Here is a 19,397-nt window from a genome sequence, read left to right as displayed (position 1 = left end):
AGAGTGAGAGTTGTTTCTACTATATGGCAATATTTTTGTTGTGCTGTTCCAACATGCTCAAGTGTACGGAAGACTAATATAATGAGAGATTCCATTGGAATTGAAATATGATTTTTATTTTATATGTTCAGTATCACCATTAATGTAGGTTGATTTTATTTTGATTTAAAGCGTAGTCTCAACTTTAGCACAAAATTGTGGGAATATAGCAGCTATTTCAATTTTATTTTTTAAGGGATAAATTATAAAATAACAGATAAAATCATCCACAAAAACAAGATAATACTTATAAACATTAATAGAAGTAACTAGAGAGGGACCCCAAGCATCAGAGAAAATAAGTTCCAAAGGAAAGCATGTCTGAATAGAAGATACAGAAAAATGAAGTTTATAACTATTATTAATATGACAAGAAACATAATGCAACTTGTTATTCGCTAAGTTTATAGAAATGCCATAACTTGTCATCATTTGAGTGAGTGTTCTTAAGAAAGGATGATTAAGTTGAGCAAGCCAAATTGAAGAAAGAGAACATGTGGATGATAGAGCAGTATGAGATGATGAAAATTGTGGACAAATGGTATAGAGATCACCACTACTTGGATGGGACATCGACATTGCTCCTGTTGCTTGATCCTGTGTCAAAAGGGGTGAAATTCAAGATATGCTATATTTGATTTATAAAATTTTGAAACTAAGAATAAGTTGCATTTTGCATTAGGAACACATAGAACCTTATAAAGGTTAAAGACTGTAGTAGAAGTAAGGAGTGTAGAATAAGTTGCATTTTGCATTAGGAACTCAGAACATTATAAGGGTTAAAGACTGTAGTAGAAGTAGGGAGTGTAGTGGAACCCATGTGTCAAAATTTCAAATCTATACCATCACCAATTTGAACTTCTTCGGGGCCGTCATATTTTGAATAGAGATACAAATTATTAAGATCTATGGTCACATGATGACTAGCACCTCTATCAAACACCCAACTAGGTGTTGTTGCAGAGAAGGCGGAAGCATAATTAATTGGTAGTGGGTGATTGAGTTGTAGGATTTGAGAATAATATTTTTCTATGTAACGTAGGAGGGAGCAATACTGACACCGCAGTGGAGGTCTAATACCAAGTGAAGAAAAGCCATTTTTTCCTAATAAAAGTACTAGGAGGACTATGCGTAGAGAAAGATGCAAGGGAAAGAATTGCCAAGTCCATAGTTTGGTGTTAGAGAAGGGGACTACCTCCATTTACATTATCTTTTTCTTTTTAAAAAGCAAAAAATTATATCGAACATAAGGGGACCGCTTCCTATCATATTATCATTTTCTTCTCACAAAGCAACAAAAAACATTTTATAAAAACCACATTAACACTAATGAAAGAGAAAAGAAATAATATTAATCTAAAAAAAAAGCAAAACAGACCTCTATATCTTCATCTCCAATGGTGTACAAAAATTTAGGGTTTTGTTACTCAACTTTGTAACTGAAAAATGACTAATAAAAAATTAAGAAAAAGAATATTATCAAATCTTCCATGTGATTTTTCTTCTTATGAGTACAACAAATTTCAATCTTAAATTTTTTTAGTCTTAACAAAACTACGATTTGCAATTTGAGAAATAATTTAGAGAAAATATTAAAGTTTTTCATTAAAGAGAAAAGGAAAATTTTTGCCATATATACCATTTGGTCACACAGTCTATTTTACTTATTCAAAATGACACTGTATCTGATATGACATTTAGCATGACATGCCAATATTTTGTTACTGTTTAATAACAGTGTTCAAGTTTAAAAATTAAAACCTGACAGAAATAAAAGTAAGAGATTAACGTACTATTTTTAATATTTCAAAACCTAAATGTCTAATGCTAACTATCTCAAGAACAAAAAAAGAAGGTTTAATCATTTTTTTTTATAAGTCCAACAATCACAAATCTTATGTGTTTCATCTTAGCCCTTCATTATGAATGGTTTTATATGTAGGGTGCATGGGTGCACCATTTTCTCCAATTTATGAATTTATGAGAAAATGAAAATGTTGTAGTTAATTTTTAGAAAAAAAAGTAAAGGACATGCAATTGCAAGCCATGACATGCTGTCTTTTGGTGCCACAAGTTTGAAAAGAGATCCAAACAACACATACAAATAGAGTGGTCCTTTGGTAACTTCTTGTTGCTTTGCAATACCCTCTAACACATACAAACAACACTATGTTTACTTTACTCAACACATTTCATCGTTATAAGAATATATACAATAATTTTCTCCTTTAGTCTTAATTATAAAATACATATGATATATTCAAGATGTATTAATTATTAAATTCTTTTTATATTGTTCTTTTATTGTTAAAAGTATGTTTACGAAAAAAAGACTACTCTACCTATATTATTTAATATCATGAACATTTTTAAAATAAAATTTATATTTATAAAAAATATAATTGAATTTATTACTTTTCTTGATCTTTATATTTTAGTCTTTTATTTCTTATCAATAAAACTTGTGCAAACTTCCTCTGTTGAATTAAGTGAAAGAGCAAATATCTTGACATTACTGAGAATTTATACAGATATGTACAACAGTTACAAGGCTTCATAGTGTACTACAAAGAATTAAGTGTAACAAGGGTAATGTGTATCCTATACAAACCCAAACTATATAAAGAATCAAAGAATGATCTATTTTGCATTGCCTTAGCATATCATCTACTGATGGAAATTCCACACTGCCTCCCATAGTAATGGTATACATATTAAGCATGTTCAAGAAATAATGTGAATACACCTGTAGGGAGAGGCATGCTTGACACTATAGCTCTTCAAAAATGGTGCTCTTAAGAACTGTAGTCTCCTTGAATGTGACCTGAAGCACTTCCCAAGCCATCAAAATGGCCAAAACCAGCCCTTTCTTCCGTGTTTGCGAACCAATTACCGTTTAAAATTCGTACCAAAATCTTTGGTATTAAATTTTCAATTAGAAAGAATGATAATGTGAGTCATTGCACATGCACTCAGGAACAGGATACTTGGTGACATCCCTCCCAACCTTGCTAGTCCTGAGTTCTGGCTGACCTAATGAATCCTGGTGCAATCCATTGATAATCCTGTTGAAGTCTGCTTCAGGGAGGGAAGAATTCAGAAAATAGGGAAGCATCTGTCTTTTGTTTGGGGTTATATATTTCTTGTGCCCTGCAAATGCCCGGTGACCCTGAAATAACATTTAGTTTCAGAAATTAGAAATTGTCCCATAAAAAGACCCTAGATTGAGGCAAAGTTTGGATAAACTTCTTGATAAATACTTATAGAGTCAAATTAATTAATAAAATAAATTAAGCTCCTCCCAAAAATTAAAAATAACTTTTGTATCTCTCTTTTAGAAGTTCTTTCATCTAACTTCTCTAAAACTTGAGCAGTATAAGTTGCTTTTAACTTGTGTAAAAATATTTACTCATTTTTATATTGATTTTCTTCTCCTATAAGTACTTGTCTAGAAGCTTACTCAAACTGAACCTAAGTATATGTGCATTATTAAAATATAATTTTGCAAGGCTCTCTTTCAGTCAGGGGGTTAATTAATTAAAGAATTACTTATAATCACATACCTGAATTGCATGGCCCATATTTCCTCCATGAGATGGCATGAAAACATCACTCTTCTCAGAGACTATGTAATCTATGGCAGCCATTAGCGAGGCTTTATTTGCAAAGGGTTCTAGTTCTCCAAGCAAGGCAAGATCTTCCTTGGCGTAAAGATGTGGAAAATCATGGATTAATGGATGCAAGGCCTCTTTCCCACCCAGTGGTTGTCCTCCAGCCCAAAAAATTCTTGCACTTTTCGGAGCTCCTAGAGCTTTAAGCAGCCTATAAATGAAAAAAAAAACCATGAGAAAAGTTGTCACACTAACAAGACATCTAAAACCTATTCAAATATGGAAGGAAGGATTATATTTACCTGGTAACCTCCATAGCATTCAAGGGGCATAGGCCAGCCAGCTTCCTTTCATGGTAAGTCATGTTTGATCTTGCTGTCAAGAGCTCTGGCCTTTGAATCCTCTCATTGTTTACAATCTCATCATATTCAGGACTTAGACCAGGTAGACAACCAGTCCTCACCCACACATCTTTTTCCATCCGTAGATGAAGAGCAAGATAGGGTCCCTTGCTTTTCATTCTCTCTGCAATCTTGTCACCAAGTTCCTGAACTGGCTTTGCAAACCTTAATGCACTAAAAGCAACCTGTAAGATAGGTGAGCACGTTTAGAATTTGCTATTAATTGTCACATAAATGAAGTCCTAAGAGGTGGGCGTTTTCTTTTATTCTTTTTCCTTTTCCTCAAGAATAGAGAATTTACTATACTTTGCATCGAAGCTTCTGAAGATCAGAAGGAAGTTCCTTTGACAGCCTTGAATCCAGTCCACGTAAAAGTAAAACACCTTCTCTGTTGAGCTGCATAGGACAACAAGAATTAGGTTAAACTCTTGCTTAAGAAAAATTACATTATTGCCACTTTTGCCACACTAGTCAAAGCTTTCTTAGCTAGCATTGCAGAACTGATGCAAGTTAATACATTGGCGACAGAAAGTATTACACTCATAAACTGATATGAAGGGCTCTAACTACTTCTGTAGAACACTGCAACTCTTATTATGGTATTGGTAATTTTAGTGCCATGAAATGGTCATATGTGAAGTTAACAAAGAACTAGACAGGCACTAAAGGCAATTTTTAGGACTCAGCTTGGGAATTTGAAGCCTACAAATTGTTATAGTGTGTTTGGTTTAACGTTTATGAGGTCATGGATCCACGTTTAGTTCAACACTACTTGTTATAGCTTATGTGCTGGATTCATTTTTCAACCTGTTTCCAAAGAGTGGTGTATGATGGCAAGAACAAAACACAATAGTAACAAACACTTACTCTTCTGAGATAGCGTGATCGGATCCAACTAGGAGTGACATGAAGGGGAGGGCTCCCCTCCACTGGTCTTGTCATCAGGTGCGTGGAAGGCAATGCTGAAACCACTCGCACATCATTGGCAAGAACACTTTTGAAGTGCTCCAAATCAAATATATCAGCAAACTCACTGCAAACAACCAAACAAAAACACACCAATAAGGAAAAAGGCTCTCATCTGGCAGTCACGAACAACCAGAAAGAAATTCAACTAACATTAACAAAGAAACTGGAACAGTATCGATTGAAACTGAACTTGCCAAAAATGTAACAGTTTATTTCATTCTCAGACCATGAACAAAATAATAATTTACCTTTCATCTCCCCAAATGACGTTGACTTGCAAAATGGGGACAACCAAAGCAGCCCCAAGAATCCTAGCAATGACAACAGCATCAACAATCTGATTCCTCTGCTGATTCATCCCTCCAGAAACCACCACCATGAGGTACTTTCTCCTGTTCTTCACAACCATTTCACTCTCTCTCCTATACTCTCTGCTGAAATCCAAGCAAGGCTTATACCCCAACCCATTTGGCTGCTTCCAAAACTCACTCTTCTCAACTTCCTCATCCTTTTCCTGATCCACCACCCCACTTGGAACCTGTGCTTGTAACTGCACATTAGGAATCAGAGGCTGTGGCAACCCAGTAACAGCAGCATCATTCAAAGCCACACCCTTCTGTGAAGCAACCCAAAGTTTTGATCTTGAATGGTTGCTTGAGATTGCACATGGGTAGGGAGAAAATGGGGCATCCAGATTGAAGCCAAACTTGAGCATGAAAAAAAAAGCAAGGAGAAAGAGAGTAAAAAGGAAGAGTCTTGGGTTCCTGCACTTGGCAAAGCTGAAGAAGAAGAAGAAGAACTTGGAGTTTCTAGCACACTTCTTGGGAGATTCAATCAGAGATTGTAGAGAAGATGATGAAATGGAGTTTATGATCTGAGAAGGAACTGAGATGTATGACAACTTCTTGGCATTGTTCTTGGCCTTGGCCATTCCTCTCTCTCTTTTTTTCAAATCTTCTTTAGGACTTAATGCTTCTTGTTTGGTTGGTGGGTTTTATAATATGTAAGAAAGAGTCCACTTTTCCAAAGCCTTGTTGTGTTGTGTGTAACTTGTAAATGGTTTTTTCTAGAGAGAGAAAGAACGAATGGTAGAGAGAGATGGGGCGGCGGGAACACCATTCTCCATGACTAGTCTTACGCGTCAATCAAAAAGCAGCTGCGGTTTTTAGTTTGGACAAGCTTATTTTGTTTCATGTGCCTGCAACTCGTTTTCTAACTTCAATTGTTTAATGTTTTAAGATTAACATAAGGATAAACAGAGAGTTTCAATTTTACAAATAATTTATATTTATCTTATTTTTAAAAAGTGAGTGAGTTTAAATATAGAATGCCTTAGATGTGAGAGTCCAATTTATTTCTTGAATTTTATTTACATGATATTTGAATTAAAATTTAATTTAAATATATTGTGTTAAAAACTTATATTATCATTTGATTAGTAAATTGTTATATAAAAAAGAATCATTGATTTTTATAATAATTAAAATATGTTTTTCACTACCTGAAATTGTAATCTGTCAACTATAATTTAATCATGGCTTATTTGTAGGGAATGAACTTGAACTCCTTTCATTTTCTTAACTCATCCATCATCAATAAATATCCACCAATTCAGGTAGAATTTTCCACCAAAATTCGGCCACTACTTTTAGCAATAATTGTTCCACCCAAATATGATGACTAGTGAAATCTAATTCCAAACTATCAGTAATGTTCTCTGACTTGGTTTTATCCCATTGTTTTATTATTTCTTTACATAATTTATTTGTCAATGCTTTTTGTGAAAAAATAATTAATGCACCAAATAACATTAAAAAATCTTATAAAATGGTTGATAACAAATTCTTCAAATTAAAGACAATTATATATATTTAGGACAAAATGAATAGTTAAAATTTCCTCATACTGCATAATCATCATTATTGTAAACATAAATTAGTTGCATACATGTATGAGAACAGTAGACACTAACAGTAAAGGGAGAAATGAATGATGAACGTGGAGAAAACAATTTGAACTTTGAAACACATGATGAATATAAGAATTCTTGGAGTGTGGAAAAAGGAAAGGAAAAGGATAGAAGATGCAGAATGGAATATTGGGTTTGGCAGCAGTCTCTCTATATAGACATAAAATATAGATAAAGATGAGTGTGGCCTTAGCGTACCATGCTCTGTTGTTTCATGGTAAAAGCCAGCTGCCATACACTTTTTTATCATACAAATACTTAAATATTGCTTTAGCAATTTTAATTAGTCTTATAATGAAGACAAGTGAGTTTTTAATTTTTATTTTTATTTTTTTAGAAACTAAATTATATTATTTCTAACTATAATAAAATTAATTCATATCTCCCTTCATTAGAATAATTTTATTACATCAAAGATTTATCATTAGCAATTCATAGTATACTTTGTATTTCAAATTATGGTAAAGATAATGAATGACATAATTTTAATTCAATGAAAAAAATCAAAATAATTTTTAAAAATTATAACAATTAATATTTTAAGAATTGTTTAATTTATATAAAGAATTTCGTTGATGAGATAAAATTTTATTATTATCATCATATTTTAAATTCATTTTTGTTTTAGTTTAAATATGTTTGAATGTTATGTTTTAAATATGTCCTTTCCTTTCTTTTGATTTCTGAACCTGAACATGGTTGAGTGTTGAACATAATGCTCTCTGGCTCTCTGCTTCAGTCCCCACATGCCAGCTGGATCCTGCTCATATCATTCTGTTTGTGTCTGCCACGTGGAAGATGATTATTGATCAACCAGTGCCATGTCTGCATTGCTTTTCTAAGGCTTCAATCATCTTTTCCCTTAGTTCAAGTCAGTCATAGTGTGTGTATATATATATATATATATATATATATATAAAGATAAAGAGAATTAATAATTTTATAAATGACAAATTTTATTATAATTAAATGTTTTAAATTACTTTTTGATCATTTTTCTTTTATAATTGAGGGTTAACATTGGAGGACAAGGGAATCTTTAAAGTCAGGAGCCTTTTAGATTTATAATAATATCATACGGTACAAAGAGGATAAAATTAGTTTGTGAAATTATAAATTAAGGGACTATTAACAAATAAATAATAAAAATAGAAACAAGAAAACAATATAACCACTAAATTCTACCATTAATTGTTTATATTGCATTAACCTCTGCTGTCTCATTGTTGTTTAAATAAGTTAAAGAGTTTATTAAAATTATAAATTATTTTTATATATTCACATAAATTTGTTATAAAATTTTTTAAATAGCTGAAAAGTAATATAAAATTGTTTTAAAAATTTTAAAATATAAAATTTATAATATGACAAGACTTTGATTAATAAATATTTAATTAAAATATTTATTTTATCATTTCTTTGTTTAACCACTAAGACTCACTTCTTAAAGTAAATGGTCAAGTAAAACATAATTAAAGAATAGAAAAGAAATATCAATTGTTAATATATGCAAACCTAAAATTTTCTCAAATTTTACAACTTTGTAAAAAATTTTATGATTATATGTAAAAATGCTTCTTTTAAAATAAATATTTGATAGAATTTAAAAAAAATAATAAATAATGTAGTATGAAAAGAAATAAAATTTTAAATAAATATCAATATTATTAAAATATTTATAAAATCAAATCCTTTTTTTTTCTAATTTTATCTGTCCAATAATCATAAGCTCCAGCCTATACAGTGAATTAAACTATGTGGTTTTTTTCTGTGGGATAGTGTGATCCGTTGGATGATGCACCGTACGGTCCATATCTTGCAGGAAAGTTTTGGTGCGTTGAGTATTTGGTCAATATTCTCCACTCCACAAAATGGATTGCAACCTGAATCAACCATTCAAGGAAAAGGAAGCTTCCTCTTTTATGTTTCACTTAATCTTATAATATTATTATTATAGTCCCATCGATCACGACACTTATTATAACTAATCTTATAATAAGTGTTATTTATCTTCTTCTTTTTTATCACATTTTTTACAATCATATTAGTAATATTTTTAAAAAGTGGGTTTTTTTTTTCTACCCTTATTTATCATCTCTTGTTTTGGTGGTAACCTATTAGCTTATGGTTGGAAGCTTCTTTGACACATCCAAAATTTCAAATATACCGACTTGGTATCGTCATATCAAAGTTTCATGCATGTAGTTTGTCTTTGGACATATTCATCAAATTGAGAATAAACAATAATAGAATTGACAAGATATGTCAAAAACATTTAGAATCCAAGAACTGATTATTGTCGTAGCTTAACTACACCTATTGGATTAAATTGGACCTCAAGAATGTGCATGAGATTATATTAGTGATTTTAGGCTTTTGATTATGAGATTATTAGGTGGTTGTGTAATCGTTTCTAACTACTAAACCATAAGAACTCTATAATATTGTCGTATTTAGGTGAAAAGTGGGTGTAGTCTACCAATTTTATAAGTTGTCTAAGTTTACAACTTTATTCATTTGGGTTTCTTAGCAATTAACATATGCAAGGTTGTAAATAGTAGTTGATGCAATATGCTCAGAGAACAACTCCTCATACATGCCTTACCCCAAAAGGGAAGAACAGCTATTTCATCTGATAATTAATTGGTTTCCACCATCAAAATTTAAGATTAAGAAACACTTTTGTGAGAATCAAGAGGCAAGAGTGGGAAATAAGCTTCCTTTTCCTTATAAGAAGAAAACTAAATTATAGTGGACCTAGACTTCAGGAATAAGCCAGAAACTTCATGATAAATTGCCCAAAAAGAGCTAGCAAAAAAATTTATAGTTATATCTCCTACTTTTAAGCTTGAATTGGATATATCAGTTATAGTGATTTTTATATGGTATTTTGGCAAAACTTTAAAATCCAGAGGTAGTTAATTGGTCAGAATCGTAAAATCAATAATCAAATGAGAATTATAGTTTGTCTAATCTACAAAGGGAAAACAAGCAATATAAAACAAAATGAAGGTGAGCTTTAGTTTTTGGTTGGAAGGGTTAAAGGACAAGGTTAAAAATTACACCATTGAATACTCAAGTTCTTGAAACCTTTTCAAATTTGTTTTATTAAGCAAGGAATATTGCACAAGCAAGTCACCATCTCCATATTGTTTGAATCATAGTGGTTATGGCACTTTCGTTTTCGATAGTGTACAAATGTGGTCAAATTACTCTCTTTTTTTTCCAAGATATCATAATATTGGTTAAGAATAATATGCAGTTTCATAACCCCACTATAATATATGTTTTCCTTTGAGTATAATTGAAGAAACTAATGTAACCGCAATCCTTAAATGTTCAGTGGATGAAAATCCGTATATAAATTAACAATTACTTTAGATTAAGTTTATTGGTAAATTTTTTTGACAAAAATTAAACGGTTTGTATTGTGAATTTATATTAATATGATATACTATACTAAAAAATATTGATATAATACATTATTTGTTAGTATTAATTTTTAAAATTTAATAATTTATTTTTTATTAGACAGTAATTATACTAAAATTTATTTTAATACTTAACCATTTTTGTTTATTGATTAAGTCATAGCTTTTTTTTTTTTTGGTAAATATATAAATTAAAATAGTTGAACCAGCTAGGACCATTTTCCATTGAGTTCTGCACAAGAATTTGATTCCGGATGCAGAAAAAACAGCCATCTCGATGGTTCAGAAAATTATTGCCAATCATGTCTTCGAGATGGGGAAATTCAGTATAAAAATAACACGAACTCAGTATAATAAGAAGATCATGAATTAGATAAGGTTTATCTTGGTAGCAGAATAATCATACAAATGGCAGCATCAATGTGAAGGATAATCCATTAAATTGTAAAATTGGGATATGGATTGATGTTACCAACAGAGGTTATATCCAAAAAGTTAGCTTATTCCAAACCCATTTATGGTTTGTACCCAACTTGGAGGACAAGCGAAGCAACCAATTAGTGGAAGCTCCAGAGCCATTAAAGCTGTATTATTGGGTAAACACCAATCATGACTTTGCCTGCATTATTGGGAGAACAGGTGATGCAACAAAGTGGCAAGTGGGTCACTATAGTTTGGCATTAACTAATGCCTAATGAGCCTATTTTCTCTCTATGTGATGTTAAATGCTAATTTGATGAGTGAGTCACCTCTTATAGAAAGGCTCCTTTTGAAAGAAAATTGAAAGGTCATTGTTGCTTTTGTCAGAACTGACAATCTACACTGTTGAGCTCTGCAAAGGGTGGCCCATTTGAGGCTTTGAACATGTTGTCAGGGGAAAAAAGTAATGGATAAATAATTGGCCAAAGGGGATAAGAAGAAGAGATGTGATTGGGTGCTTCATGAGAAACCAAAGTGGGAATGCTTAGAGTTGAGGAAGCAAAGCAACAAAGGACCATGTTTCTTACATGTGAGGATTGCCCCTCTCCATGTGCATTTTTTGAGCCCTTTTTATCTTGTTTTTATCTTATAAAGTGCTTTTAGTAATTATTTCTCCAGGAGAGCTTCAGCATTGTGCATTATTTGAGCTATAATTCCGATCATGATATCAGTTCTGCTGATATAGACTAAGGTCACACTTCAATTTAATATGAATTCCGTTTTGGTTGTTTTGGGCTTAAGAATTCAAGTTGGAGACATTTTACCTTATAAATAAGTTGAGTTGTTTTTTTAAGGCCAAGAAGGGTTGAGCAAGTTTCGTTTAGGATGGGTAGTGAGTTACATGGGTGAGTTGTGACTGCTATTTCACAGCAAAAAACTTTCTAACAAATGTTTAACATAAGAGATGAAAATCACTTATGCTAGAAATTAATGATATAAAATAAAAGATAGTAGACACAATTGTTTTTAAACATAAATTCATCTCAACATCAAAGTTCAATGTGAGACAAATTCATGCTTTCATTCTCAATATGATTTTTTATTTTTTAAGTGATACAATTGAACGATGTTTTACAGAAAGAAAAAAAAAGATTTTAATTTCAAGGTTTAACGATAAGGAAAGTGATAATAGACATTCTTAACAATTTAGTTAAAAACATTGTACAGAGTAATTTGAAGTTTGAAGGAAGAAGTCACAAAAAAAATAAAAATAAAAATTTGTATTTATTATAATTTTCTTATTAATTTAATTTTGCTTTGAATTTTTAACTTGATGAGAGAAGAAATTGTCTCTACTATGAGATGGGAAAATAAATTAAATGCATATTTTCCCTCTAAATGATGGACTAACTAAGCATCCAATAAAATTATGTCTATAAGATCTGTTTCAGAATTTTGTTTTAAAATTTTAGGGAACTAAATTGACGTCATTATTAAACTTTGATGAACTAAGTTAACGTCACTTACAATCAATGACAATAAACTTCAATTGGTCATCAACTCAAATATAATCATTGGATCATTACGCCATTGATTCAAACAATAGTTATTGCTCAAATTGATAGAAAAATGCTTACAATCTCCAATTCATTATGAATTAAAAACGCTAATTAACTGTCTCAAATTACACTTAATTTTTTAAATAATTTTAGTTGTTTCATTAAAAGTTTTTCTAACTATTGACTCACAGGATTTAAGCCTGCTAAAACTCCTCTTGATCTTTCCATCAGAGTGCTCAAATACTTACATATGTCTTTGATATTATTACTAAATCTTGAATTGATTTTGTGTACAAAATAATGTTAGCTTTTCAACATTATATAATATACATTGGAAGAAATGATTGAACGCATGGGTCACCATACTAGGTTTTTAAATACTTCCAGCACGATAATGTATCATAATATACATTGTTTGATGAACTTCAATTTAAAAAAATTACATAATTTTAGATTGATGAATTTTCTTATTTATATATCTATTTATTTATTTCTAATTCAATAATGTGAGACTTGTTCTCCAATAATATCCAAATCCAATGATAAATTACACTAGTTTATCTAACTACAATCCTGGATCTAAACGATTGTATTAACAACAGTGACAGTTCACTCGGGTTAGTGAGACAAAAGTAGATAGATACTTAAAATTGTCCATTCACAAATGTGTATAGAGCGACTTTAAATAGTTTGCGATTATAACAACAACAAAGTGAAGTGGGTGTGAAGATATGAATATTAGTATTGAATAGTAAGAATCATTTACTTAATATGAAACTAAACCAATAAAAAAAGTTACTGAGACTCAACCAAACAACCAGAATTCAGTGATTCCAACAATCATGGCCAAGTACTCTTTTTAGTACATAATATATATTTTCCTACCAAAACGCCCAAAAGTAAAAAGTAAAACAAAAGAATTCCTAATTAATATTATTTTAATCTTTTTTTTTGTCATGATGTTATTTTAATCTTTGATAGTATTTCTGTTTTTGTTATGAGCATTGTTGTTGTAGAATTCAGGATTTGAGCAAAATAAAAAAGTGAAAAAAATTTAGGATCAATCCATTCCACCTGCACCCCTTAACTGGAACAATCATTATAATTAATTACTAGTAAAGTCAATCATATAAAACTGAATTTGCACTGTTTTATCAGTTATCTTGTACATGTTTTTAGTTTATACAAGTTGATGGAATAATGTTAAGATGCTAAAGAAGTATTCTAAGAAATTAATTAAAATATAAGCGTAGGGGGAATGATAGTTAAAATCATGATGTTACTCGTAAGATCGTGGGGGCATGCTAATCATTCAGTTGCTACACTATTTGGGACCTTAGATTCAAGTTTCTGATCTCTTGCACTCAAATTTGTTTAGCTGTTTACAAATGTCATTCAGGAAAGAAGTTGCTAGAAGGGTAATGGGTAATGGGAATTCAGTGGCTGCTACAGTTGGAAGCAGCTCTGATGAAGCTGCAGGTGGGAGTTCTGAATTTTGAATTGTTGTAACTTCTAAGTTTGTTGCTGTTAGTAATTTAAGGTTATTTTGCCTTATTTTTATTATTTTTTATGCATATATGAATTCGAATATAATTTTGTATTTTAGGTAGGATCTTTTTATCAGTGTCACGATTACACGATTTATGTGATTTCATAAACTTTTTTATCCTAGATACGATTTCGATTTTGACTACCATGGTTGGGGAACCTAGAGTGGTCTTGGCTGTTGTTGTATGAGTGTTCAGGTGGGGCAAGAAACCAAGCACAGAAACAAATTAAGGAAACTAAGTTCTACTGATAACAATGAAACCTCATTCTTGCAGATTATCATAAATAATCAAAGTAGCACTGCTTAGTGCTTACAGTGGCCTGAAAGCAAAACACGACTCGAATTAAGAACGAAACACCAAACTCTTCTTATATCTTTCCCATCAATTATGTCTTCCAGTACCAAGGACCATTTCATTGGTGGAGAAATATTTTGAACCACAAAGCTGACCTTTTTCGGTACCTTTTCAGTCCATTCTTGTAATCAACATACACGAGTCCAAAGCGAAGAGAGTACCCAGCAGTCCATTCAAAATTGTCCAACAATGACCATGCAAAGTATCCCTTCACCCTCACTCCATTTCTACCAAGTCATCAAGTTTTAGGCTTCAAATTGTTGAGTCCAGAAAAAGAAGTGTATATTAACCTTTATAACCAAAATGTTAACTTTATACTCACCTTATGGCTCTTTGAAGATACAAAAGGTGGTGATTGATATAGTCTATCCTCATTTTGTCGTCCAGTGACATTTTCCCATCATTAACCTCGTCAATTCCTGCAAAATTTTGAATAACTCTATTCATGTAAACAGAGAAAGTAGTATTGTCCTGCAGTAAAGATTCAATTTTTGGAAAAAAAAGAAAAGAAAAGTGGTATGGAAGATCATTATGGATAATGTTACCATTCTCTGTTATGTAAATAATTGGACTGTTAAATTTCTCCTTAGTGTATTGCAAGAGACCTTGAATTCCTGGTGGATAGATGTAGAGCCAGTCTGAGGCTGCCTGCAAAAATTATTCACTTTCTCAAATTTTTTCTAACATAGTCTTATGAAGGAGATATAGTGAGAAATGAGGTGCAACCATTTGTATATAGAATTGGCTTAACTCTTAGTACTAGTGAATAGTGATAACTTTTCATTGTCATGCACTAATTTAATATAAAGTGAGTAAAACTTAAGTTCAGATGCAAGTACCTTTGGACCAATGAGAACCCCATTTTTTACAGCTGATGCAAGTGCAACAAAATGTATCATTTTCATTAGTAAGCAAGTGTACGAGGAAAATTCAATAGAAGTTAAATAGAAAGGATGTAGAAGCTACATTTTAGAATGACTTACTAGTAAATCTAACACAAGAGTCTGTAAAGACATTTGGCTTTTCACGTGGGCAAGGAGTACTGGTAGCATAAGTTGAAGTATAATAATTTAACCCTATAAAATCAAAGGATCCTTTAACCATCAAGTATTGCCTCCTGGTAAACTTCGGCAAACGTCCCCCAACTTTATTAATCATTACAGCGGGATAGGTACCAGAGTAAAGTGGTTCCATGAACCTTGAACAAACACAAAAGCACAAGTTAAACCTAACTGTCTCTCCAGAAATAACATAAAACTGGGCGTTATGGTATTCATGTTTGTTAACTGGAGAATTGTAGTTATAGATTAGTTGTCAAGCATTTACTGGTTGCTATTTATACTTGGTTCTCACAAAAAATGTTTGAAGTTCACTTCTATAATTCATCTTGGTACTTACTAATACCCAGGACAAAATATGGATACCAGAACCAGAGGAATCACCAAGAAAAGGAAAAACTACGCATAGACTATAATGTAAAAGTAAAATTAACACAACTGTAAACAAGAGCGTTTTTAAGTGGCAACAACACTTACCAGTCATACATAAAAGCAAGACCTTGATATGCTGCATCTCGGTCATCTTTTGATTGAGATAGTGGCACAACCCAAGCAGAATTTAGTGTTACCCCAATTTGACCCTTCTGAGAAATCTATTAGAAAATCCATTCAATGTCAATTACTGACCACATATCGCACAATTTATGTCTTAAATTCTAGTCAATTCTATATGGACTTATATTTAAAATAACAATAATAATAATGCAGTACCTGGTACTTTTCCCTATAGACTTTTACTGCTGCAGCATGAGCAAGGATCAGGTGGTGTGTAACCACATAGGGCTCAGTACTAGAATCACCAGCAGTGCAGTTCGCCACCCACTTGGAGCATCTATTGGGTGGAGATCCACCACTTCCATAGCCTAGGGTGCTATATAGCACTGGCTCATTTAACGTAATCCAGTGCTTAACCCTGTCACCAAATTCTCTGAAGCATACTTCTGCATAATTTGCAAAATCTTGCCTGTTTGCAATATCAAAGTGTCAATTTTCCATCAACCGGGAGTGAATGGGAAGGACAGTTTCTCTATTCTAAAGAACATTGTAATTTCATCATTGCTTACTCTATTTTGGGACTCAGAAAACCACCATATTCATCTTCAAGAGCTTGAGGGAGATCAGAGTGAAACAACGTTATAAAGGGCTGTTGTCCTGTGAGCAAAAAGCTACATCTAATTTAGTTTGATTCAAGGTATTGTGTGTGAGAGAGAATTGTCTTTTGCTTACCATTTGATATCAGTTCATTTATGAGATTGTTGTAATATGCAATGCCTTCTCGGTTAACTCCTCCCTTCAGGTTCCCACCTGAAAGTCAATTTAGTTTAAGCTTAATTGCATTATGAACAGTTGAACACGTCAATATCTACGTGCAATCCAATATAAAGTGTCAATAATTCCCTTAAAATCATGCAAACCAATGATCCAACTTAGCATTTTACAACACCTAAAAAATAAATAGCATTTATCAAACAACTAATCCGAGGATAACTAAAGGATGACTAGAGTTTCTCACGTGGTAGTATTCTGGACCAAGAAATGGAAAACCTGTAGGCATTAAATCCAATATCCTTCATCATGGCCACATCTTCCTGCAAAAATTTTGTGTGTGAATAATATCATTAATCTTGTCAAAACCAAATCACAACAACTAAGGAAATTCATCTAGATCTTTGAATTCAAATCAAGAAAACCAAAGTACCTTGTAGCGGTGGTATGAATCAATGGCAACATCTCCGTTACTGTGGTCTACTATTCTATCTGAACAACCAAGAAAAACGTCTCAATATTTTGAGTTTAATTCATTAACCAATTCAATACAAAGGAGGAAGAAACTCACTAACTCATCTGCCAAGCAGCATGGCTTATATTAAAATTTTGTCAAGCAAATTGATGAAATGGGGGGTCATTAAAGTACCTCTCCTTCAATGCTAATCCAATAGATATTTTAGCATTATCCTTATTATTTTATTACTTAAGCTTGCCCTATTCAACTTTCTGGGTATTATTAGTCGGTTCAATAGAGTAGTGAGTAGTGAAACAAAACAATGAAACATACCCTCAAAAAACGATTCACAGATGACCACTAATCGTTATAAATGACTTTAAGAGCGATATAACCATGATCCATTACTACTTAAAATGAACAAATAATTTCACTAAAAAGAAAAAATAACAAAAATAAAATAAAATAAAGAAGAATAGAGAAAATGCAAACCTGGGTGGCTATGAGTAAAGGTGTCCCATATGCTTGGGGTCCTGCCACCTTCATGTGCTGCACCTTCATACTTCATACAACAGAAAATAAAAAAACAATAAAAAATTCAACCCTTTACATCAAAAAATGTTAAACAACTTGGGACAGAACAAAACCTGGTAAGCTGAAGAAGCTGTTCCAAATAAGAAATCTGCTGGAAAACTGCTACGATTAAGAGAAGCTGCTGAGTGAAAAAGAGCAAAGGGAGTTGCCAGAAGGAGAAGAAAAACCTTAACCCACATTGTTCAAATCTGAAGTTTGAAACTTGTCAATCATAAACAGAACTCGATATTTATATTTATGAACCCAAGAAGAGAAGGAAGATTCTTTATCTTTTAGCTAGTGAAAAGGTAGATAAATACATAGGAAAAAGGACTACTTTATTATTATATTATATTATATTATATTATATGATTTTCTTAGACGACATGATTTGTTAAAGTGGATGAAAAGATGCCATTATTCTTGAGAAGGGAAAATAGGTTCCATTCCATGCTTAAACTACTTGTGCTTCATGCTTCTTCATCTCGCCATTCGAGTTGTGTTCAGAAAGTTATAAAAATGTGTGCGTTTTCTGCAAGATAGTGAAACACATGACTTAATGATACATCTCATCTCTTCTTTGCATCTTCAGAGCCTGTTTGGTTAGAAATCATTTTTTATTTCCAGTTTCTTATTTTTATTCTATTTTTTATTTTTTTTCAGAATACTTATCTTTGGCTAACAATTTTTTAAAATCATATCGACAAAATTCTTAATATATTTATATTTAAAATATTTAAAAATAATTTTTCAAAGGTTAAGACTTAGTTTAGCATGTAAAATAAGTTAGTGACTTTTAATTTTCTCATTTTTTAACTTGTAATAAAAATTAATAAATCATATTTTTCTTTAAAATTATAGTATCTAATGTTATTAATATATTAAAATTTATAATATCTTATTATTTTAATAAAAATTTATTACATATATAAATTTTTATTATATCTTAAAAAACTGTTTATTTAAATTTTTGTAGATATGATTTTATTTAAGTTTTATCTTTAATATATTTTTTTTAATTTTGATTTTTAGAAGGCTTAAATATGATTTTAAATCTTAGGAAAGACTTTTTTTTATTTTTTTTTGCAAACATTTTGTAGATAAGTCCTTAAATAAAATTTTTTTAAAATAATCTTTGATGTTAATTTTTATTTTAAAATCGTTATCTCATGTTTATATTTTTTTTATATTTTGATTTCTATATATAATGTATTTTTATTGTAATTCTTATACATAACACAATTTTTAGTTTAGTTCTTATAACAAAAATCAATTATAGAGATCTAAATAAAAAAAATGTATTTTATAAAAGGATAAAAAAAAATAGTGTTCAAGGAGGTAAAAAAAAATTCACTATCAAACACAAGTTAAAAAGTATTTTAATGATTCATGATAAATTTAGAAAGAAGACAATGTTCAAGATTTAGATAAGAAAATATATTATCTTTATTCTTTATAAAATATTACAATGAAAGAATGGGAACTTATATTGATTTTCAAATATTAAAGTCTTTTTTTTTTGTTTGAAAATGTAGTGACAGTTTTGTTGTTTCATCTTATAACTTAAAATTTATAATTAAATTTGTTCCCACTTCTTAAGGATAATTGTGGTAAATTATTTATTGTATGAACAGAATTTAAATATAGTTATTTAAGTATTATTTTTTAATTAAAATTAAAAATTTATTATAATAACTAAAATAATAAATGTTAGTATTAAAAGATGTACTAATCTTAGAA

General features: G+C 31.0%; 2 protein-coding genes across 3 annotated transcripts; both read right to left on the bottom strand.

Annotated features, from left to right (window-relative positions):
• Positions 1-2,528: 2,528 nt before the first annotated feature.
• On the bottom strand, positions 2,529-6,178 carry LOC113852664 (O-fucosyltransferase 20-like). The gene is made up of 6 exons (XM_027482998.1): positions 5,269-6,178; positions 4,919-5,084; positions 4,358-4,447; positions 3,953-4,236; positions 3,603-3,861; positions 2,529-3,208 (listed from the first exon to the last, which is right to left on the bottom strand). Exons 1-6 carry the CDS (start codon positions 5,949-5,951, stop codon positions 2,975-2,977), a joined length of 1,716 nt encoding a protein of 571 aa, XP_027338799.1. The 5' UTR covers positions 5,952-6,178; the 3' UTR covers positions 2,529-2,974.
• Positions 6,179-14,197: 8,019 nt separating this feature from the next.
• LOC113852665 (beta-glucosidase 13-like) lies at positions 14,198-18,133 on the bottom strand. 2 transcript variants are annotated; one of them, XM_027483000.1, is made up of 13 exons: positions 17,732-18,133; positions 17,577-17,646; positions 17,061-17,119; positions 16,875-16,950; positions 16,589-16,666; positions 16,426-16,513; positions 16,073-16,325; positions 15,839-15,954; positions 15,287-15,501; positions 15,143-15,174; positions 14,909-14,951; positions 14,626-14,722; positions 14,198-14,530 (listed from the first exon to the last, which is right to left on the bottom strand). In XM_027483000.1, the coding sequence occupies exons 1-13, from the start codon at positions 17,855-17,857 to the stop codon at positions 14,362-14,364; spliced, it is 1,422 nt and encodes a 473-aa protein (XP_027338801.1). In that variant the 5' UTR covers positions 17,858-18,133; the 3' UTR covers positions 14,198-14,361. The 2 variants fall into 2 exon arrangements, with proteins under 2 accessions (XP_027338801.1, XP_027338800.1); XM_027482999.1 differs by having other exon boundaries at positions 14,849-14,951; positions 17,732-18,132.
• Positions 18,134-19,397: the final 1,264 nt, after the last annotated feature.

Source organism: Abrus precatorius, unplaced genomic scaffold, assembly GCF_003935025.1.
Source record: "Abrus precatorius isolate BTA unplaced genomic scaffold, Abrus_2018 Scaffold10, whole genome shotgun sequence".
Lineage (NCBI taxonomy): Eukaryota > Viridiplantae > Streptophyta > Magnoliopsida > Fabales > Fabaceae > Abrus > Abrus precatorius.
Note: the sequence above shows the minus strand (reverse complement) of the source record. Positions and strands in the feature narration are given on the sequence as shown.